The sequence below is a fragment of the Passer domesticus genome, chromosome 5 (assembly GCF_036417665.1).
Source record: "Passer domesticus isolate bPasDom1 chromosome 5, bPasDom1.hap1, whole genome shotgun sequence".
Lineage (NCBI taxonomy): Eukaryota > Metazoa > Chordata > Aves > Passeriformes > Passeridae > Passer > Passer domesticus.
In genome coordinates, this window is record NC_087478.1 from 47,482,741 (window position 1) to 47,506,059 (window position 23,319).

The following is a 23,319-nucleotide window of genomic DNA, read 5'->3' on the forward strand; positions in this document are numbered from 1 at the left end:
ACATGCGAGTACAAACATGAGACCCCAGGGGCATTATCTAGGCGAGGCATCACATCGGAAGGCGCTCGTGTCGCACCTGCGGGCTTACGGCAGCTTCCCCAGCGACACTTCGCGGACAGGGCTATTTGAGCGCGGCCCGGCCCGCTCCGGCCGCCGGAGCACCCGCAGCCCAGGGCCGCAACAGGACTACAGCTCCCGGCGTGCCCCGCGGCCGCCGCCGCGCACGCCCCCGCAGCCCCGCCCAGTCCGGCGTGGCGACACCGGCTGCGGCGCGGCGATGGAGCGCGTCCCGTGACGTCACGGCGCGGCGGCCAATCCCGGAGCGGGGAGCAGAACTGCCGGCGTTCAAATCCTCCGCCTCCCCCGCCCGCCCTCACCCAGCGGCCCCGGCGCGGCGGCGTGAGGCGGCGTGAGGCGTGCGGCTCCCGCGCCTTCCCGGCGGCGCAGTCCCCCAGGAGGCGAGGCGAGGCGAGGTGAGGCGGCAGCGCTGCCGTTAGCGGCGGCCGGCGGGGCCGTGCGTCAGCGGCGGCGATCCCGCGGGCCGGCGCTCCTCGGCCCCGCCCGCGGGGGGCGCTCCCGCTCGGCCGCGTCACGCGGGGCCGGGAAGAGCCGAGGCTGCGGCACCGGGAGCGAGCGGCGGGCGGGCACCTCGGGCTGGAGCCCCGCTGCAGCCGGGGCACCGCTGCTGGGCGAGCAGAGGGTCGCCGCTGTGTTGGCTGTGGGGGTCGGCGGAGTGGGGTAATTAAAGAATTCGTCTGAACTAACTTCTGTGGTCATCAGGAAGCGTAAAGCCTCATACAGCCCTTGAGTGAAAAGCAGACCTGTCGTTAGGCATTTTCAGGTCTTGGTTGTGTTTGCTTGTTTGCCAAACAGACTAACTCTTCCTAATTTTTTTTCTTCTTTTTTTCCCCAAAGCTTTCTCTGCGGAAGAATTGGCCGTGAAGAGACAGACTGGTAGGTTCACAGTTGGGTGTGGCTGACATGTGCTACAAAACGTGCTTCAGGATGCCGTGCTGCATTTGTGTGTTGAGGTTAGGAGGTAGTCTGTGTGTAAGGTGAAGAGTGACAAAGGAGATTCAAGGGAAAGAGAAGCCAGGAGGATGTGAACATCTATAAGGGAGATGATCATAGTAGAATGAAACTGATTTTTAAGAGTAAAGTTGTTAATTGAGCTAGGTGGACAGACTAACTTCTGCAGGTATTAACTTCTGTTCCTGTCTGGTAAAGCCTTCATGGTTTGGAGGATGTCCTCTTTTTCTTCCGTCTCAGTTTTGGATTGGCAGAGGCTGGAAATATCCGTGAGTTTGGTATCTGGGTGGTCTGGTAGGAATGGAGTAAGTTACATGGGTTTGATGCCTTAAGTTTTAGCTTTCATATTTTTCAAGTTCTCTATTGCTGCCTTAGTGTGTAACTCTGAATTTCATATAAAGTGTTAGCAAGTTCTCTTCCCAGGGCAGTCAGACAAACAATCCTTTTCCAGCCTGAGAACCAAGGACGCTGTTGTAGCTTCAGGCCCAAAAAGTGTAAACAACAGCAAAGTGAGGAGAGCAGTCTGGGAGGGTGGGACTTCATAACCTGAAGCTGAAATTGGACAATTAACCCCAATATATAAGTGGGCCAAAACTTACAGAAATGTGAAAACTTGTGACTGGGTGTCCATCTTGGGTGGAGCCATGGCCGGGCTCTTGTCCTGCCCAAGGTGAATCTTTTGAAGGCCTTTCAATAAATACCTACTTTATTCCTTTAACACCATCTAGCCTCTGCTCCAGGTAACCTCAGAAGGCATCAGGTTTCTTTCTACTGACAGCACCTACTTGAGAGGATAGTCATCCTAGAAAACTTATGTTCTTCAGCCTTGGAGACTGCCACCCCTTGTTTCCAAAAGCAATGTTAAAATTCAAGACCCCTGAAGAGAAGTCATACTCTGCAGGCTTTACAGATGGGTAGCAGGAGGAAAGTATGTGGAGGAAAATATGGAGCTTTTGTATAGGGGATATTTTAAAAGCAGCACTGTTGACCTCAAACAGCTACAAGAGTGTGGGGTCACTTGTAATCAGACAGGAATGGAAGGGAACCAGTTTTCTGTTATAGGAATGGAACTTCATCCCTTCTGACATCTAAAGTCTGAGTGTGTGGTTTCTGAGCATTAGTTGTGTGTATCCTTTTATCCCAGCAGAGGCAGTGGGATAAGAAATGTACTCTGTTTATCCTGCTCAGTGGATGGAGGCCAGTTCCTTCAGACAGTGATTAATACTCATTAAATAATGCCATGCAGATGCTACCAGGCATGGCTAGCTCCAAACTTGGGCCTCAAGGGTAGATTCAGTAATTTATTGTAAGTGTAAGATCATCCTGTTTATTTGTGTGGAACATCTGAAAGGAAAGAGCACCCAGGAAGCTGGGAGAGTTTTGTATGCAGCACACACAGTGTTTTCAGCAACTCGGTGCTTCTGGAACTGTGCTGACAAGGGCACTTCTGGGAATAGAACTGAAAAGGAAAAGCAACTGTGTTCATTCTAGCTTGCTTTGGAGAGCAGGGGAAGCGTGCAGCACATATAATTAAAGGATGGAGGTTGAAATGAGAGGAATATTGCATTGTAATTGTTAATCTTGCACAAAGAGTGATGTTTTAATGTGGCCTTAATCCATAGTTTTACCTACTGTTTATTTATGAAGTATTTATTATGTCAGTGTTGGAAGAATCAGCACCATCTGACTGGCTGGCTTTGGAATATTAATCTAGCTTAGCTGTCTTAATTGAGCTCTGGGGAAAAGTAGTAATGACATTGAAAACTCAATTAGATATCCGAGTAACAAAAACCACATTAGTGTTCAAATAAATATGGTTATTTGTATAGATTATGTGTTGTAGTTAGAGGGTTTTTTTGATGACTGTTTCTTTTAATTGACAGTTCTTAACTTTTGGAAAAAGTGGAAAAATGGCATCAGAAGACATCACGAAGCTTGCAGAGTCACTTGCCAAAACCAAAGTGGGTGGTGGACAGTTGAGCTTCAAAGGCCAGAGCCTTAAACTCAACACAGCTGAAGATGGTAAGACAAAATACCCTTGTTCTTTGAAAGCATCTCCCTGAAGATGTCAGATCTTGTGGTAAACTTTATGCTAATCCGACAGAAAAATGTGACAAATTGTCATAACACACCTGTGATGCAGGGGTCTGTCAGCTACAGCTGCTTGTGACAGGGATGTTTCCTGCCCTTCTGGTGCCCTGGCAGTGCTGCAGCTGCTGTAACTGGGGTTTGGGTGCCTGGTTTGCAGTTGTTGTATTCTTGGTGTTCTCTCTAAGTGCTTGTGACAGTTACTGGGCATTAGAAGTCAGTGCTTCTTTTAAAAACAGTAAACAAGTGTATCACAGCTCTTGGAACAGGACCTGCACAGAGCAGTGGGCTGATATGTGAGCCTGCTGCAATAGTTGACTTTCTTTCTGTCTTGTTGCTGTATGTGTGTCACAATAAATCTTACAGTGGCTGCTGATGTAAATATCTGGAGAAAATGTATGTATTAGATCAACTTTTCTGCCACGACAAGGAAAACAGCATGTCTTTCAGAGAGGCTATTTGCTATAGTATATAGCAAACAATAGATTATAGCATGTATACTATATAGCTTTTTCTTTTTGTTGATGCCAAAGGTGGAGCTTTTTTACAGATTGATTTAGTAGTTCAAAGGCACTGAACTATGGGGAAAGGCCTTGGAGCATGGGAACAATATCAAGTGCCCATTGGCAGGAGAGACTGCAGCTTTCCCCTTTGCCTTGCACAGGATTACTGTAGAGCTAAACTGTTTCACCCTGATGTGTTTGCTAAACGAGCATTACTTCTGTGCCAGTCAGAGGGAACTTCTTCCTGTTGATGTGATATTAATGCCCATCAACTTTTAACTTAGTCTTTGCACCTCTCCAGGGACGTGTACTCTGGCTTTTAAAGCATGTGCTGAATGGCAGAAGAGTTTTATTTGGGAAATAAAGAAACTTACTTTTGCAAATAAGAGGATGACTGTCAGAATAAACAGGAGGGAAAAAAAACCTATGAGAAGGCAGGGTAGGGAATGGAGAGTGTTCTTTCTGGTGACCTGACACTTCAGCTCTGTTCCCATTGCTGTTTCAGGTGTTGTTCTAGCTGTTTTTGCTAGATGTTGAACAAGTTTTACTGGATCTCAGAGGGTTACTGTGGTAACCAAGACAATGGTTAAAAGACCAACTAGATTCTCTGCTTCTTGCAGCTGAAGAAGTGATCAAGCAAATTGAGGAATTTGATGGCCTGGAAGCCTTGCGCCTGGAAGGCAACACAGTGGGAGTGGAGGCAGCAAAGGTTATTGCCAAAGCCTTGGAGAAGAAAAGTGAGCTCAAGGTGAGATTCTTAACTGTGGGGTAGTCAAGGGGAAGAAATAATGTGGAAGTACTGAAGGCCTGTCTAGGCTCTTCCTGCAGAAACCTTCCTTGAGTTACCCCTGAAGCTTGCTTGGTGGCTCTTCCAGGAGGGAGGGGCAATCTTATAAAAGTGCAGCATAACTTGGAGACTTTGGGATAATGGGAGTACCTTTGGCATCCCTAACTTCCTGTGTAGAAAGCTTCCAGTCTCAAAGCTGGGAGGCTGTGAGAGCCAGAGCCTCTGTTGAAGGCAGCAGCTGTAAACAAAGCCATGGCAACAAAATACTAAGTTCAAATGAAGTTCTCTGAAAAACTGAGTAAATCTTCTGGAGAGTGAGTCTGCAGAGAATGTCTGAGTAGGGAGGAAATGCAAGAGGAGGTTCATCTTTGCTCAAGCTATGTTTTCCTGCTGTTGCTCTAGCCTAATGTTAAGGGGATGCTGTGCTGCTAGAGGCACTACACTGTCCCTTGAAGGAGAGTGGTGTGAGACATTGATATACATTAATCACCCACGTGTGGCTTTTCCAGTACGTTCAGATTGTTGTGCTTCACACCTTAGTAAAATCTGCATTGCTAATGTATTCTTCTGTTTCCTGTTGTTTTTTTTCAGTAGCAATTTTCTCAGCAGAAAATAATTCCAGCTTGAACACAAGCAAAAATTCTTGTATAATGTTTATAGTGTGAATTTCAGTTACTTTGTCCTTTCAAGTGAAGTGATTGTAACACTGGTTCTTGCAGCTCTTTAGTACAATCCAATGACAACCCAAGGGAAGGGAGACAACATTAAGCTGTCTCCAGTGATGTAAAGCATCTTGTATGTGTAAATGTTTGTTACAGATGAGTTGACCTAAATATTTTAGTGGGTTTTATCTGTGTGCTTCTTATTTTAGAGGTGTCATTGGAGTGACATGTTCACAGGCAGGCTAAGGTCTGAGATCCCTCCTGCTTTGGTAAGTAAAAACTAGATCTGAGACGTCTGACTAATATAACCTCTTTTCTCACCTGTCATGCTTTTTGTGGAAGCCTCTGTTTTGTTCAGAGCTGATCCTTCTCTGTGCTGTTAGTGCTAAATGTCTCAGAATAGGTGAGTGGTTCTCTTTTGCTCTTCCTGTATGAGATGGAGAGTTGATTAAAGGTTAAATGTGAGTCCATGCTGCTGAAGGAGCTTTTCACTGGGAAAAACTATCTTCATGACCCAATAGAAAAAGTGAGAGCTAAGCTTTCTAAATAAATTGTGTGGCTGTGTCTTCTAGGGCATTACAGAGCTCCTTGTCTCTGAGTCCTGTGAAGCCAGAGCACAAGCTCAACATTGATGAAAACAGTATTTCCTTCAGCTGTGTAGAGCAGGAAATTCACTTTGAAAAGTATTTAACCTAAAGGGATGGGATAATATCTTGGTAACTGCTTTATGGTTATCTTTAGCTTAATTTGTGCAACTTCCTCTCTGGATTTAGTGGTAAAGTTTTATTTCCTCATGCAGCTTTGCAGAATGTCTTCAGAGTGGGAATTTTTTTTTGCAGCATCACTGTCATACCTAGCCACTGCAGTGATGCTGTCACTAAAAGTTAATCCATTCCCTCCCTCCCACTGCCATCTGTTTCCTTCCAGATCTCTTTGGGGGATGCACTGATTGCTGCTGGAGCCCAGCTGGTGGAGTTGGACCTCAGTGACAATGCCTTTGGGCCAGACGGTGTGCGTGGCTTCGAGGCTCTGCTGAAGAGCCCTGCATGCTACACTCTGCAGGAACTCAAGCTCAATAACTGTGGCATGGGCATTGGTGGTGGCAAGGTAAGGGTTATCTCCTCTCTGGGAATGAAGTTGGAAGCAATCTTTGATTGCCAACTCCCCTGCTTAAGGCAACTACAAGTACACTGGGTTCTTCAAGCTTGGTCTAGTCAGGTTTTGAATATGGAGACTTCACAAGCTCTATGAATAGCCTATCCCTCACAGTAAAAAAAGGAGTTTGTGTTAAAATGGTGTTTTCTCTGCACTTTGTGTGCAGTTGTGTCTAACTCTGCCTTCTTTACACCGCCTTCTCTCCTTATTTTGTTGTTCTGGCTATTTTTACGTATGGATATGTCCCCCAGAGCCTTTTCTCCAACCTTATTAATCTCAGTACTATCCTAGTGAGTAAAATTCTCCAGTTCTTCATTTGTACTCGGTACACTTGGTGCTTGGATGCATTTCACAGGGCTAAGTGGAGAAGGATCTGACCTTCTGTGAGTGCTTTTTCCCAGGGCAGCCCAGTAGAATTCCTTTGCTTCAAGTGTGTATTGGTAGCTCATGGTCAACCTCCTGTCCATATAAGCTTGCCTGATTACAAGCAAAATGTACTTGATGGCTCAGTGTGTTTTAGTGTTGAAAATTATCAATTCTTGCCTGAGACCAGTGTGCAAATGTTGCAGGTAGAGAGTTTTATTGTGTACCCTCTTGTAGAAACAGGTAAGTCTCAGTGATGCCCCACGTTATTCTCAAGAGGTGGATCTACAAAATGCAGTAGGATTCCTGTAGAGTGATATGCTGGGGAAGTATTAACTGCTTGTTTTATCTTTAGATATTGGCAGCTGCTCTGAAAGAGTGTCACAGGAAATCAAGTGCCCAGGGCAAGCCTCTTGCTTTAAAAATATTTGTGGCTGGCAGAAATCGTCTGGAGAATGATGGTGCCACTGCCCTGGCTGAAGCCTTCGGGGTGAGTGTCAAACCAGAGCTGCTTTGACAGCAAACTGGAGCAAGGTATGATTCAGTGCTAGTGTTAAAGGTGATGCACAGAGTTTGCCTCAGCTAGGGGGCAGGAGCTGGTGGTCTGTTCACTAAAGTCATGATGTTTCTTGCTGCTAAAACTGGAGTCTTCAACAAGTGGAATTAGAGTTGCTGACTGAGTGTTTTTGTGACCTAACTTTCCAAACACATAGCTAGTTGCTGTGTGAGGTAGTTACCTGAGGGAGAAATAGTCATCTCCTGAGTAATTTAATAGTCCTGTTCCTTTTCCTCTCTATGCTAATGGTTGTTGACTGGCCCTGGGGTGGGTATCCCAGCTTGTTCTCATGAGTGCTGCTTTGCTCAGGCATCTGGCAAAAGCAGCACGGTGTTTTTGCTAGGATCAGCTGGTCAGAGCTAGAAGTGTTGCCTGGCTTTCTCTAGCTGTCACTGGCCCACTTGCACTTTTGTGGGAGGAAGACAGTTCACTCTGATTGGGGCCACATAATTCCCTCCTCAGACCTCAGCTGTTGCTAGAAGTGACTTCTGAATTACAATGCATATTGTCAGGTATATTGGCAATGATATTGCAGGTTACAGGTTGACTTTTTTTGTAAAGAACTGCCTAAATGTGATTTGGGTTAATCAGTAATCATGGCAAAAATAAGACTTTTAAAATACTAGAGTTGTATAACAATGTGATTCGTGGAGAATCAAGATAGAATGGTGCTACCAAAAGGGGGTTAATTACTGTGTTATGTGACCTGCTGATTAGTCCATCAACAGTATTTGTACTGGGTTTCTTACATGTTTGCTTCTCAGGTCAGGGCAAAATGTACATTTTAATTAGAAAATTAAAGTGATGTTGTGTGGTCTGTTTCAGTGTTCTTGAACCACAGGAAAAGAACTGTTAAGTTATTTAGAGTAGGCATATAGGACGATGATACTTGGGTCTCTGAATCAGGGCTTTGTATTTATCTGACACTTGCCATGCACCTGTGATTTCACTTAGATTTGTGACAGAATTGCTGGTAAACAATTCACTGTAGAAGAGCAAGTAGTTTTGAAACTCAAAACAATTTTAAGTAAATCCTAAGAGTGGAGCAACATACTCATGAGCTGAAGTTGAATTGAAGCTGAATGCTTTCTAAAAGCGCTTTTTTTTTTCTCTACATCCTTTCCCAGATCATTGGAACTCTAGAAGAGGTTCATATGCCACAGAATGGAATCAACCATCCTGGCATAACAGCACTGGCACAGGCCTTTGCTATCAACCCACTGCTTAAGGTTATAAACCTGAATGACAACACCTTCACAGAGAAAGGAGCTGTGGCCATGGCAGACGTGAGTTGTTTTAAGCAGTTGGTTTGGGTTTTGTCTCAAGTCTGGTTGGCATTAGCACCTTTGGGTTGGTGGAACCATGTCATGTTGCAATAGGAAGGATGACATTCCAGAATAGGATGCTCACTTACTTGCATGTCCACTTTCACATCTGTGCTGTCTTGCTGTGCAGACTCTGAAGGCACTTCGTCAGGTTGAAGTGATCAACTTTGGGGACTGCCTGGTGCGTTCCAAGGGTGCTGTTGCTATTGCTGATGCTGTTAAAGAAGGGCTTCATAAATTAAAGGTATGTCTGCTTGCTGTTCAGCTCTTTGGAAAAATGCCATGTTTTCCATTTCATGTTTTTCTCTTTGTTCTCCTACTGCTGCTGATTACTTTAAGATAGAATTCAGTCCCATGCATGCTCTGTGCTCACATCTGAATCCAACAAGCTGTGCTATAGGTCAGTGGCATCCCACCATCCAGTGAGGGCTGTGCTATGTGGAGGTGTACCAGGGATCTGTTTAGTCTTTGCCTGATGTTTTTGCAGCTGTTGGCTCAACTCAGCAAGTGCTACTCAAGAAATCTGATAATGGAAGTGCCTGCTATTAGAACTTTCCAGAGCTTCAAGAGTGGGGACTGACATGAAGGGGACTTCATGAGTACTTTGTCTTTTCAGCATTTCATAGCTCAGGCAGTTAATTCTTTTTCTCTGTTAGAACATCAGTCAAGGGTCCAAGTATTTTTAGTGTTTTGGCAATACCATAGCCTCCTATATCAGTATTTGCACAGGACTTGAATCTTGCAACATTCTGGATAGGCTGAAGTCAAATTGATGACATAAGCTAGGATCTTTAGAAACACCTGCCATGAGTCATAACTACCCTGAGACAGTTGCTGAATGTGAGATTCCTAATCTTGCAGTCGAAGACAAAAATTAACCTAATAACCTGTTTGTATGTATGAACCTGGTCTAGAAAGGAGTAGGTTCTTTGTGGTATGTGATCCCTGGCTTGGGCTTCTGCTGGTTCTGCTGGAACTTGTCTGAATCTCCCAAGCAAACTTAAGTTATGGGATACTGAGATGAGCAGACAGAAGCTGTCATTTTTTCCAGAACAGAAATGGTTAAGGGAAGGTAGCATGAAGCAATTGCAGCTGATTCATTCTGTTCAAGGACTGCTTCCCTTCTCCTGTTAATATTCAATCCCTTCTCAGGAAGGGTTTGATTGAGCACAGTGTGGAATGGTGGGGGATGGTGTCTGGCTGTTGAATTGCTTTACTCTTACTAGTCCACGTGGTTTCTCTGCTGGCTGGGTCTGTCAGAAGTAATACCACTCATGGCTTTTTTTTTGAAGGCCTTAACTTGCAACTGAGGTGTCAAAGGAAATGTGCAATGTGTTTAGTACAGTAGCTGCCCCTTCTGCTAGACCTACCAGAGTGGGAGTTTTGGAGTGCTCTTGAGCCCCTTGATAAGTGAAGATCTCCAGTCAGCTGACTGCTAAGGACTGAAATGTCTGATGCCTTTTAGGTGAGCAGTGATTTGTAGGTATTTTAAAATTGCCACCTTTAATAGTGCTGCTCTTAACCACCAGTATGTTTCAAAATTCCCCTTTCAAATACATGAGGTAGGAGTATATCAGGCTTTATTTTCAATTAATATCACTTTTTTTTGCTAGGAGCCTCTTCAAATGAGAGTCTTTCCAGGACACTTGTGAGGACATGAAATTTATGGATATGATAGATCTTAATAGGAATTCTGCAGACAAAATGTTCTTCTGCATTTTTAGGAACTGAATTTGTCTTTCTGTGAGATCAAGCGAGATGCTGCTCTGACTGTTGCTGAAGCTATTGAAGATAAAACAGAGTTGGAGAAGTTGGATCTCAATGGTATGTAGGTTTGCTAGATCAAAGTATGTATGGTTTGATTCCAATGAGAAACCACTAGGAAGAATGTTGACAGAACCATATATTCTAGTCTTGCAATTGTCAGCATATAAAAAACAGTGCAAGTGAACTTGCATGACCTTGGGACAGGAAATGGTTAGATCCTGAAAGTTTTCTTGAACCATTAACTCAGTTCAATTGGTGAGCATTTTTGGTTCACCTGATAAGGTGCAGAGATTAAGCTGATACCTATGCCTGTTTTCAGTAAAACTCTTAATTATTCAGTTCTATCTCGGATACTTCATACATGTAAACAAAAACCTTTGTGTGCAGCTCTGCAGAAGAGTGTGAGAACTTTGACTTCGTTGGCTTTTTCTGTTCATACCTTGGGTCATTTCTCTAGTGCTATGCTGTGTCCTTGTTTTAGGATCACTAAGAACAAGAGCTATTTAGAGAAACAACAGCAAGTCTCTCAAATTCGGAAGCATTAGGGGATTTTCATCTCCAACCATTGTGTAATGCTGCTGAAATTCGTTTAACAACTGTTTGGTTCTGTCTGATAAGTGTAGTTTGTGTTGCTGCCTCTAAGGTGCTTTGCAGAAATGGCATGTGCTTGATTTCAGAAACAAAGAGATAGCTGTACATTCTTGTCTAAGTCCTCAAGAGCAAGCTTGTGTGCACCTGTCAAGTCCACTCTGTTTCCTCTGTCAACCTAGGTAACTGTCTGGGAGAAGAGGTGTGTGAGCAGCTCCATGAGATCCTGGAAGGCTTCAATATGGCATCAGTGCTAGGATCTTTGAGGTAGGCATGGTACCAGAGTTTAAATCAGATCTTTTCTGACAATTTTAATCTACATTTTCATTGACCTATCTCATCTTAAAGTAAGAACTCTCTCATTGGTGGTGGATGTTGTTCTGAGTGTGGAGCACAGCCAAGGATGTGTTTTAAACTTGTTTTCATTGATAGACTTACCTCAGCATGAGTAACTGATGGTGTTTGTTGATCTTTTCTTGCTGTTCTCAGCTGGGTGACTGCTGTCTGAGTGTCCTCTTGGTGTGTTGTAGGTGGGATGTGCTTCTTGCTGTAGGACTTTGAGGAGAGGCTGCTCTTTTGTTCTTGAAAAGTTTTGAGTTCCAATGTACAGGAATTCCAGGCGTGTGATTAATGGAATGTGTCACATTCTAACCTTAGTGATGATGAAGGGGAGGAGGATGACGATGAGGAAGAGGAGGAGGAAGATGAAGATGAGGAGGAGGAAGAGGAGGAGGAACAGCAACAGCTGAAGGAGAGAGGAGCAGAAGAACAGGAGTCACTGACTCCTAAGAAGATAATTGATTCACAGGTCAGCTTTCTTCCAGATGGGTTTTGGTTTCATCAGCTGGAGAAGAGTAAAGGAGGAAGTGAGATTGTGACTGCCTGTCAGCATTTCAAGTTCAGACTCCACATTCCTGTGTGGGCTGGCACAATTGTACCAGGGAGAACATTCAGGAAATAAAATGGATTAGTTGAAAAATGTGTTTTTAAAGTGGGCATGTTGTGTATGTGTGGAGGGAAAGGCTGGGTAGTGGTTGTAGCAAAAGTCTTCCATGTTCAGAAGGGGTGGGTCCCTTGTACATGCAGTGCCATGCCCTGGTGCTGGCAGATCCTGGCCACTTCAGCTCTGGGCTGAGGTCAGCCTCAGGCTGTTTTCAAACAGAACAGGTCTGGCCTGGTATAGCTGTGCCCTGAGCTGTCCCATCTGCTTTCGCTGAACCAATTTATTTACTTCCAAGAATAAAGTTGAGATGATTCCACCTGTTTCAGGCTTCAACTCCAGTGCCATCTCCTCCTGTGGATGTTGCCACGTTCCTTGCTTTCCCATCACCAGAGAAGCTGCTGCGACTAGGACCAAAGTGCTCTGTGCTGATAGCTCAGCAGGTAGGTGAGCTGGTGCTTGTCTGGGCTTCACTTTTCTCTCAAAATTAATTGCCAGAGGTGATAACTTGACCTAAATTTGCATCTTTTCTCCAGTGATCCCAAAGAACCTTATGGAAGCAGATGATGCAGCTAATGTTTAAACTGGCATCAGAGCTTCTACATAAAATAATTGTTTGTGTTGCTTGTGCCCTGTGGTATGGCCAAGGCAAAGCTGATGTCAGTCAGCTGAAGACTAATTCTTTGCACAGCCCTAGCAGAGACCCATGTGGTGTAGCTGTCTAGCAGTTGACTGATCTCTCTTTCTCTTTCAGACAGATACATCTGACGTAGAGAAAGTAGTTGCAACCCTCCTAAGGATATCCTCAGTCTTCAAAGATGAGGCCCCAGTGAAAACAGCAGTGCATGAAACAACAGGTGATGGGGCCTGTCTTCACTTTGTGGTGTGGCCTGTTCAGTGCCATAGACACCACTGCAAGGTGCACAGGGCCCTGTGAGCCAGGCCATGGGGCCTGTTTGTCCCTGGCAGATAAGAGTGCCAAGCTGTGCCCTGCTGTTGTGTAGAGTGGAAGATTCATTTTGAACCTGGCATATTGTGTGCTGCCAAAGCCTGTCTCTGTTGTAGTGGCCCAGTGCTGCCTTCACTGCATCTCCTTGATGCTGGGCTGTCCATAGCCAGTTGTTCTGTGTTCTAAGGCAGGTTGCCTTTCCAAGGCTCTTTATTTAAAAAGTGGTTTGCTGGAAGTAGCCTCCCTAGTGTAGTGTAGGTTGTAAAGAGAGACCTCCTAGTTGATGTCTCTTAACTTTAATTTCTTCAGGAAGCAGAGATTTCCAGCTTGGGGCAAGACAAACTAATGTTAAAAGAAGGAATCATTTCTCACACTATATTGGAATAGTAATTTGGGTTAGGTCTGATTAGTGTGTGGACTACTAGTATATCCCTTCATGGTTTTGCTTGGAAATGGGCATTTCCAAACAATCCTGGGCATCTGACCACTGTCTTTCATCTTTTTTGAATCCCCCAGCAGTTCAGTTCACCCACACATGAACTACCCATCATTATTGTGTAAAAAAATGGGATCAATTACTTTGAAGACCACTTAAAGTGGTGTACTGTGCATTTCCCTAGTTTGGACTTTATAGACTCAGTGAAATTGTTGTTTTACAAACAGTAACACAGTAGCTCTCTGCAGTTGGTTATGGGTTGAATCAGTGCAAAAGAGTCATTTGGCACCTCACTGAGCTACTGCCCCTTGGCTCATCCTGTTAGGAGTTGTCTCCAGTAAAAAATGGAACAAAGGATATTACTGTTGTCCCGAGTGTGTTTGTTAACATGTTTATCTTTATTCCTGCTTCTTCAGGAAAGGTAGAACCTGGCAATTACTTTCCTTCCATAAAAGCATCCATCAGCTGACAGGGCCCTGGTTAATGTCTGGCACTGTTCTACAGCCACTGTAGTGAATTCTGCCCATTCTAAGAAAACAGAATTGTCAGAGGTCAAAAACGGGTTGCCTTGCCACCTTGTACACATGAGAGGTTAAAGCATTGGCTTGTCCATTGTTTGTGGCATAGTATTGGTCCTGAGGGAGCCCAGAAAACACCTGAACAAACTTTCTCATTGTATTTGCTCATTCTTTGTGGTTTCATTTGAAAGGTGAATTGTTGCTGGCCTTTAAGAAGTCGAGGCTCTCTCTTGATGAGCTCTGGCTCATCTGCTCACGTTTATATGCATGTATACACATAGCATGCATGCTCAAATGCACTGAGCAGAGCATCTGCTGGGTCATAGGACTGGGGTGTAGTGCATCTGAAGCTTGGCAGTGTGGGAATTCTCCTGTGAGCTTTGTGTGTTTTGCTGGATGTTTTAAATTTTGGTTTTTTCCCTTTATACTTAAGGGGTTTCCCAGTCTTAATGTTTCAGAGCTTATAGCTACAAATGAAATCTGAACAGATACTATATCACAAAACTGATTTAACAGCTGAGTTTCTGTATGATCCATTTTAATCTTACAATCCATAAATGTCCTTTTTCTGTCTTGATTACACTAATGTGCTTATCTCTTTTTAGATGCCTTGATGAAAAAAGCCTTCAGTTCTGCCACATTTAATTCAGATGCATTCATCTCAAACCTCTTGGTCCACATGGGACTACTTAAGGTGAGGAAGCAGGAAAGAGTTAACTCATGGGCTGTTCAGGCTGTTGAAGGCCAGACTGGCAGGATTTTGGGTAATTATGTTGCCATGGAAGCAGCTGGGTGCCTGTGCATGCCTGATGCCCAGGGACAATGGAAGTCTGCAGGTCCAGCAGAAACTGCAAATTGCGAGGTTGCATTAGGATGAAGGATGTGTCACCTTTTTGTACATCTCCTGCTCAATGTACTCAGTGTTCTCAGTCATTCCCTCAAGGTGGGGAGGCTCAGCTAGGGCAATAATGCTGGGCTATGGTGTCTATAAAAGCCATGTCAATGTTAATAGTTATTTGGGTCCTTTAGGGCATTTCTTGAGAGCGTGTCTCAAAAATTTGTATCATTTACTCATGCCAGATCAATGGCATTCCACTTCATGCTTTGGAGACTCTTTGCCAAATGCTAGTGGCAAATAATTAGTTGCAAGGCATAAACTTATTGTGAGAAGATAGAGGGTCAGTAGGAAGCCTGTGATTAAAGGCTTTAACACCTTTGCCTGCTTGTGCTACCAGGGTTAGTGTTTCTCACTGCCTCAAGACCTGGAAGCTGAGAATATAAACTTGGACTAAGACAATTCCAAACTACAGAAAAGCCATAATCTGTTATATCAGCCTGCTATTAACCAGGTTTATGAATGTCCTTCTGGTAGTATCCAACTTGGCATTCAGACCCTCATTGACATGACTTAATTTCCTAAAAATCAGTTTTGCCTCTCCCTGTATTCATTGTCTACTGGACCAGCACTGAGCTTCCCACCTCCCCGAAAGGTCAGTGTAACCCAAGGTGGCATTTGGTTCTGCAGAATGCCTGTTTTGAGGACTGCCACCTACCTCTTGCCCATATGGAGAATAGCAATATGCATGAGGCACAAAGCACAAACCTGTGCTCCTGAAGAATTTTCAGGCCAGGAAGTGGCACTGGTGATAAAGCCCAGGAAGATCAGCCTGCTGATTCACATCTGTGATGTGCCTAATTCATCCCCAGTGCCCTGCATGTGGAGAAGGTGCATGCTCCATTTTCAGCCCTGTGTAGCTGGAAGCACGTGAGCAAATATTCTTAATACTTTGAGCTCCAAGGTCATACAGCAGGAACACAGGTCTGGGTCCTGTCTGCAGAATGTGAGTTTTGTTGAAATGCCAGTAGAGAAATAAATGAAAACAATGTAAGAACACGTAGGGTAGCATTACATTAGGAGCAAGAATAACTTATTCATCATGTAAGCACGGGGGTGACTGTTGGCCTTATCTTGTACATAACTCTGAGACCAGGTCTGGGAACTTCATCAGGTGCTGGAGGGAGCCTGTCAGAGAGCTGGAGGTAGTATAAAAATGAGCTACAGAATAATGCAATAAAAATTAAGGCAGCTGAATTTTTTAGAGTGAAGTCTGGTAATATTCCTTGAGAGAACACTTTGATACAGCCTCTGGAAAGATTTGGCTGTTTGACTTCCAGGTTCACTACTTCCCTTTCCCTATTAGCACTACTGTCAGTTAATAAGTACTAGAATGTTCTTAATACATTATTTCAGGTGCTGGGAGCCTATGGAATTGGCTACCTGAGTCTTGTACTTGATCTAGTGACCAGCTTTCTCTCCTGCTGGATGTGGGAGCACTTCGTTCAGCAGAGAATTCCTTGTCTGTCAATTACAGTGGGTTAAATCAAATCCCAGTTGCCTGATGTCTGATTTCTTGTCCATTTCTCAGAGTGAAGAGAAGATCAAAACTGTACCAAGCCTCTATGGTATTCTTATGACCTTGAACCACATGGTCCAGCAGGATTATTTCCCTAAATCCCTGGCCCCAGTTCTCTCGGCTTTTGTTACAAAGTGAGTATTGTGTTTGCCATGCAGTCTTCTCTGTGGGAGCTTGTGCAACTGTGTGAGGGTTAATAGCTACATGTAAGCTGTTGTGAAGGGCCACTAAATGTCTCTTCTGAAACATTAATAGCTTAATGGGCCTCTGTTTTGTCTTGTTTACTGCAGTATGTGAGGTTCAGAGTTAAAAAAAATCCTAAAGAGTGAAAAGTGGGAAGTTGGCTTTGCAAGGAAGTGGCTCTGAAGGCTCTAATGCCTGTTTTGAGCTTAAGGAAACCTGCTGGGTTTCTGGCCACTGCATGAGTGAGCTGTGGATGCACTGGATCTAACTGTGCCCTCCAAGTCCTCCTTCAGAGTTAAGAGGGTCAGCAGAGCTCTGCCAGAGTTCTCATGCTGTGTGACACTGAACACCAGCAGATGAAAACTGCAGAACACAAAGACTGAATTTGTTTTTAAATGGTGGAACTTCCTACTGTGACAGCACCAAAGTTAGTGATTTTTCTGAGAACTGAATGGGGAGCATAAGTACTGAAGAAGCTGCTTTTACTGACTGCCTGTACTTTAATGTCTTAAATGGCTATGGAAACAATCTCTCTTCTGAATTAAATCAGTGTCAACTTCAGCATTGATGAGATTCAGGGGAAAAACACCCACCAAACAGATTTGCAATAGGATTGCATACTGCTGTTCAACAGTCAGAGGAGAAGCAGCCCAAACTTGTCACTCCAGGTGAAACAGCAAAGGCCTGGAATCTGTTTGGAGCTTGGTGGCTGGCTCAGCATGGACCATGTGCTGTGCAGGGTGAGAGAACGTGTAACAGGTTCCAGAATTAATTAATTAATAAATTAAGCCTTCCTGAATTTCATGATACATGGGTTGGCAGCAGCTGCTTAGGATGCCTTGCTGGTGAAAGGTGGAGGCATCAGATAATTGTGGTCAATGTGAAATGTAGACAGTAGGAATGCAGTCAAATACTGCTGGTCTGTCTTGGTTCTACTGGGCTTGGAAGCTGGCTAGTTGTGATGGGGGAAAAGAATTTTTCCAAGCATTGGTGTGGCTGAAGCTGTCAAAATTGATGTGGACACAAACCACTGCTGCATAAACACCAACCATGCTAATGTCAGTTTTGGGAAATGAAGCATCTTCTTTACACATGTGCAAATGCCAGCTGGAGGCCTTTCTTGTGGAACACTTTGCCTGCTGCCTCCTCTCTTTGTGTTGAGCAGGTTCAGGCACTTACAAGCCAGTGACCTCTACCAACTGAACAAATATACCTCCAACCCAATCATTCTAGGTTTAAGCAAGAAGTACCAGGGCTTACCATGTCACTGAATTTCTGCTGTTTCCTGCACTGCTGCCTTGCTCTAGCTTATTGATCAAGCCCCAGTCCTCAAAATGGAATTTAAATTGCTGGAAGCTAAGAATACAGGAGAAGTACTTTGGTTCAGGGCATTTGACTGTCCTAATTGTTTATGTTAGGTAGTAATGCCCAGAGTATCTCTTAATTCTAAGTATCCTAACAAATTTTGCTCAGAAAAGACACTTGCCTCCCCTCTTCCTGTACATGTGCATGTAGGCTTTTCCCAGCAAGTGTTTTTAAGCTGTAGCTGATGCTGTGTATGACAAAATAAAGAGTAAAATTTTGGTCTTCATGAATTCATCAACAACAACCCTGCTGAAGCCAGAGCCAGCATTTCACTACAGAACAAGAGGGGAGAGTCTCTTGTTGGAAGTATGAGGCTGTTCATAGGCTCTGTAGAAGCTGAGTGAGAGCTGAGAGCCTCTCGTGGTGGAAGGCAGATCTTCCTATGGTGTGTACCAGTGCTAGTCCAAGCCTCCACTGGCCCTGGTGCTGTGAAATGCTTGGAGCTGAAGTTTTCTGCTTTACAAACTTGTTGCAAGCTGTGCTTTTACAGGGAAGCTTTTGTCCTGCATAATGAAGTCCACACTAGATAGAAGCAATCTGTCTCTGTTATATGAGCATAGGCCTTTCTTACAATGCTTTCCATGAGCCCTGCTCAGCAGTAACTGAAACATCCCTGTGTTAGCAGCACTGCTTCCAGCACAAATCCAAAACACAGCCCCTCCTGTGAAGAAAATTCTCCCAGCCAAAACCAACACACAGCTTCTCAATTAACCTCTATCCCTTATCTCCTTGGAATCCAGTCAGAGCAAAATTGCAATCCTGGAGTTAAACCTCTACCTGGTTAACCTAGTAATAGTCAGAACTTCATCTGGCCTCTGCTTCTGCAACAAATCTAATCCCACTCTGTCAAGCTATGATTCCTTCACTTGCAGAAAACTGGTATGCATATTTTGCATATTTTCTATTTTTTTTCTCTTTTTGGTTTGCAGTTAGCCCTTCTGGGCTTTTAGAGCTGTAAAATTCTTGTAGCTGCCTAGGCCAGAGCTCTTCTCTCTTTCACTGCAAGGAGGCTTCTGGAGCAGGCATTTACCTCCTTCCTTTTGTGACAGTTTGTTGTTGTAGGCAGCGTTCTCTAGTCAATAATAATTACAGAATTTTGGATACAGACTGTAAACAGCATCCATCTTACTCTGCTTGCTGTCAAGCCTTATTTGGGTTTTTTGGACGCAAGAGGGTGCTGTGAATCCACATGTGCTTTCCCATAATTTTTTAGGTGGAAATACTGAAAGTATGTGGATGTCTGTCTGCCCACTTGTGACTTGCTGGAGGTGATGGGATTTGTCTTTGGTTGGTTTTTTTGGGATTTTTTTGGTTTTGTTTTTTATATTTGCTGTTGAATTGCATCACATCACTGGTCTCTTCCAACAGTCTGTAGCATGGAGGGGCAGGCAGGTAACTCCACAGCAAATAGGAGGATTTTATTGCTAGAGGAGGCTGAGGGATCTGTGATCAGCATCAGTGGTCCAGGTTCTCTATTTCCAAAAATGGGCAGCTGCCTGGAAGGAAGCAGCTCCCTCATGGCAAACAGGGCTGGGTCTCCCAAAGATGGGGGCTGAAATGTGTCTCCCAGCCACTGTGAAGATCAACTGCAAGCTGTAATTCTGTGACACTGTGTTCAATATGAGGCACTGAATGGCTCTGGGGGGAATAAAATGGTTGAGTCTTCTCCAGGATGTGCTTCTGTTAAATGGCAGCAGCCATGGAGTGAGGCACCAAACAACCTCTGCAGCTCTTGGTGGTGTGCAGAGCACCTGGAGGTGAACTTGCTCCTTCCTAGGTACTCCACTCTTTATTTCAGCTCACCCTTTCCCCCACATTGGGTAGGCTTCACAGCTGTTCACTGTTGCAGGTTATTTTGCTGCGGTGAGGCAGGAGAGAGGTAAAATTTTAATGATTTCTATTCTCAGAACAGTGGAAAATATTGGATTAAAATTCTTTGGAGGAAGTTCCCTAATGGATGGATTGAGACTGGTAAAAGTTTTAGTGATGCTGAGGCAGCAATTAGCCTGCAGAAACAGAAATATATGTTACTGGGACACCATGGGAATGTTACAGAAATTTAGGCTCATGTTAACCCTGCTGTGAGTGTATTTCCATGGTTTAATTTCAGGGAGCAGATTATTCTGTGTAAATCTGATTTAGCTATTGCATCCTCTGTCTTGGGCCCTTTCAGGTATGTTCTGCATGTTCTGTGGGCTGTTTGTAAGGCACCCTGAAAGGTGGCCCTGTTGCCTTTAAAAGGTGATCTTTATTTGAAGACCTCCAGAGGCAGTTATGGAAAGATGTCCCCAAAAGTCCACCCCTGTCAGGGGGGAGTACCTTTTATAGGTTTTAGGAAATTAGCATAATTGATAAGAAGCACCAATTAGGAGAAGTGGTGATGCAATTCCCCACCAGGTCAAGCCCCTTCTCTGGAGCCCCCTCCTTTAGCACTAGTTGTGCTTTGTCCATGAAATGTATCTTGAAGAGTTGTTCTCAGCCTTGGTAAGAACCAAGATAGTATGGAGGCTTGTACCTTCCAGGGCTTGGAGCTCTGGAATTTGTTTTGCCTTTCTGCTTAAGGAAAGGCCATGCAAAAGTACTGGGGAAACTGGTTGTTGATACAATAGACCACAGAGCTGCAAATACATGTGTGAAGAATACAAAGAATATAGAAAAAAAGGCAAAACATAAATAGCCTCAGCCCAGCAAAGCCAGTCAGGTGTTACTTGACCTCAGGGAAGTGTAACAGGAGGTTATGCTGCCTCTTTTAAAGACTTTAAAAGTCCTGAGACCAGGGTCACCACCTGATTACAGCTAGCAGATGATTTGGTGAGAAAAGATTGGAGTGCTCACAGGATCATCTCCTGTGTTTTGGGGCTCTAAACAGTGAAACTTTATGGGAAAAACCCATTGTCAGAAGAGAGGGAAGGGGATTTCCACCTCCATCATCCTACCCAAAATGGGACACTGGGCTGCAGAGATAAAAGTCAGCAGCAGATTGTTTATAGTTATGGAAATAAATGTTCTGATTCGTGGCTGCTGTCTTCCTGACTTGGACTCTCAGGAGAGAGAGTTTTCCACAGCAGGCTCTGAATGGGAAGCAGTGACCTGGGCAGCAGTGGTGGAATGGAAAAGATAACAGGGCAAAATCTGTAGGTTTTGGGGCATGCACACCTAATGCACTGGAAACAGTGTTTATTAGCTTAGTCAGAGGCAGACACAAAGCCATTCTTAAATTCAGTATTTTAAATCTCTGTCTCCCTTCTTTCCACAGACCCAACCGTGCCCTTGACTCCTGTTCCTTTGCTCGCCACATGCTCTTACAGACCCTGCACCAGCTGTAGGAGACAGGAGCTGAGCCCTTCCTTCCCCACAGGACTGTCAGCAGCAGAGCTCGGAGCTGATTCTGGGAGAGGATCCCAGAGCCCATACAGACATGCTGTCCTTTTTTTTTCCTGTAGGAAATCTGTCTTCCTTCTGCTTTCATAAACTTGAACAAATCCTGCTGAACTGTCTTCCTACTCCTCTTGAAGTGATTCCCTGGTCTGTAGGGCAGGTGCTTATGCTAAAATAAGTCTGTACTGCTGTGAGCTCAGCATGAATTGAAGAGTTCTCCATTTTGGTTGCATTGGCAAGGGTGCCAAGAGTAACCCAGGGCCCAGAAGAGCCCTCATCTGGATCAACCCAGTTTGGCATTTTATTTTATTGGACTTTGACTCTGCCTTATAGCATTTAGCACTGTGCCAGAGGGAGGCTGTGCTGCTGCCCTTCTCTGTGCCAGGGGGGTGCTGCTCATGGGTCAGAGGGGTGAGGTGTGATCCCCTTTGGTTCTTCTTTCAAGTCTGTTGTCAAAGGCAGTGTGTGGCTGATTTTTATTTTAATGTACTTGCCCTTCTGCTGTGGCTTGGAATATTTGTGTCGTGTGGCTGATCCTGGTGGCCATTGCTTAAGGGAGCGAACATATTTTATTGTACTTTTTTTTTTTTTTGCCATTGCCTGTGTCATTTATTCTTCCTGCCCTTTTCCTTCTCACCCTAATTAAATAGGCTTGGTTTGGAAATTAATACAATCCATGAAATTCCTGTGGAATGTGTCCCTTTCTCTTCCCTTTGACAAAACACTGGGCCTGTGTGCACTGTTCACATGTTTGAAAGCCAAGCACATGTAAAAATAGGGAGAGAGAAGGTTGTGCTTTTCTCTTGCACTGAACAAGCAGCAGCAGATGCCCCTAACTCTCTCTGGAGGATTGTCCATGTGCCCATACATGCCTTTGAACCACCATGACATTCCTCCATACAGCTTACAAATGTTTATGTCAATTGCCTGAAATGTTATGTAAATAAAAATTAACTCCACATCATTTATAAAACCTACACTGGGATTTGGAAGCCTGTTTTGCAGCTTTATGTGATTGCAGAGTTTGCAGTGGAACACAAACTGGGACTGGAATGGAGCCTGGTTTGTGTGAGGAGAGAGGCACCAGTGAAGTCACAAACCTTGTTTCTGCAGCATCCCCTCTCTTTCCCTGGTGGTCTCCTGCTCCTGTCCCGACAGGAATGTGGCAGAGGAGCACTTTTCCCTCCAGGCATCTTTGAATTCCTAGCACAGTCTAAACAGGAAGAGCAGTGCCAACACTTATTAGCAGTAGGCTACTACTCAGCTGTAAGTAGTGTGAGGCAAGCATTGAACTTGTTACTGTCCCACATTCCCAGGATGAGGTAGATTTAAGCACTTGATCTCATTGGCTAAAAAACCAGGCTGGAATTCACAGGAATATTCACAGGAACCTGTAAATATTAAGAATGATTGGACTAAAAACTTCATCACGAGTCTTTCTGGTGTGACTTCATGCACAGCCAGGATTTGGCCAGCCCATGTCTTGCTGGATTCCTCTGGAAAGCTGTGACTTGATGCTCTGACCATTTGAATGCTGATTTTTTTTCTCTGCCTCTTATCACATTTCATGGAGTAGTTACTGAATTCTGCAGTGGTTGTGAGAAAATAAATGTACTCCAAGGGCCAGATCTGTTAGGCAGAGCACTGTGCACTTGCTAAGGTTGTACTGGCCCTGCATTCCTAAAGGTCAGATGGTTACAGACTCATGACAGCAACATGACATTTAGGGCTTTGGTCAGATTCCAGATTGGTGTGGTCAGTCTTGCTTTTCTTCAGAATTTGGGGCTTATTAGCTTATATCTACTAGCCCTTTATAAATATGCAGAATAATGTTTTTAAACGTGGCCTACTTAGCAAACCAGAGCATTTGTCTTGCCAAAATGTGTCTGTGCTTGCTCTCAGAGCACAGTGGCTTTGTATGGAGTCCTCTCTCTGTGATTTTGCACATCTACAACTCATATCCTGTGCTGGGTTTTGGGTGCAAAGCTTACAAGCAGGTGAGGAAAATGGAAGCTCCAGCTCAGATTCTCAGCCACAGTTCTGAGATTGCAGATGAGGATTTTCTCCAGACAAATAAGAGTTAGGATGTTGTGATGTATTCTATAGGACAGCAACACCTCTCTTATGGGCCTCATTTTCTTGAAGATGAGAACAAAATAATTTTAGATTAATTTTGGCTTGTTAGAACTGTCGGAATCCCTCACTCTTCCACAATTTCATTCACCTTCCTGAGGAAAGAAGCCTTCGGATCCAGCAGCTGACAGGAAATGATGCTGACATCATTTGGAATGCTGACATCAAATGAAATTAGCT

General features: G+C 44.3%; 1 protein-coding gene across 6 annotated transcripts; it reads left to right on the plus strand.

Moving 5' to 3' along the window:
• Nucleotides 1-350: 350 nt before the first annotated feature.
• RANGAP1 (Ran GTPase activating protein 1) lies at nucleotides 351-21,983 on the plus strand. Of its 6 annotated transcripts, none has more exons than XM_064420115.1 (17): nucleotides 351-458; nucleotides 916-954; nucleotides 2,913-3,051; nucleotides 4,241-4,368; nucleotides 5,279-5,338; nucleotides 5,997-6,176; nucleotides 6,943-7,077; nucleotides 8,271-8,429; nucleotides 8,599-8,712; nucleotides 10,193-10,292; nucleotides 11,006-11,090; nucleotides 11,481-11,631; nucleotides 12,093-12,206; nucleotides 12,518-12,620; nucleotides 14,272-14,360; nucleotides 16,093-16,214; nucleotides 20,885-21,983. In XM_064420115.1, the coding sequence occupies exons 3-17, from the start codon at nucleotides 2,940-2,942 to the stop codon at nucleotides 20,952-20,954; spliced, it is 1,722 nt and encodes a 573-aa protein (XP_064276185.1). In that variant the 5' UTR covers nucleotides 351-458; nucleotides 916-954; nucleotides 2,913-2,939; the 3' UTR covers nucleotides 20,955-21,983. The 6 variants fall into 6 exon arrangements, with proteins under 6 accessions (XP_064276185.1, XP_064276184.1, XP_064276189.1 ...); XM_064420114.1 differs by having other exon boundaries at nucleotides 366-473; XM_064420119.1 differs by lacking the exon at nucleotides 20,885-21,983 and adding an exon at nucleotides 16,371-18,208 and having other exon boundaries at nucleotides 366-473.
• The last annotated feature ends 1,336 nt before the right edge of the window (nucleotides 21,984-23,319 follow it).

Coding starts and splice junctions, on each gene's coding strand:
- RANGAP1 (XM_064420115.1), top strand. CDS start 2,940: ATGGCATCAGAAGACATCACGAAGCTTGCAGAGTCACTTGCCAAAACC. Junction 4,369..5,278: donor AGAAGAAAAGTGAGCTCAAG/GTGAGATTCTTA, acceptor TTCTTATTTTAG/AGGTGTCATTGGAGTGACAT. Junction 11,091..11,480: donor TCAGTGCTAGGATCTTTGAG/GTAGGCATGGTA, acceptor TTCTAACCTTAG/TGATGATGAAGGGGAGGAGG.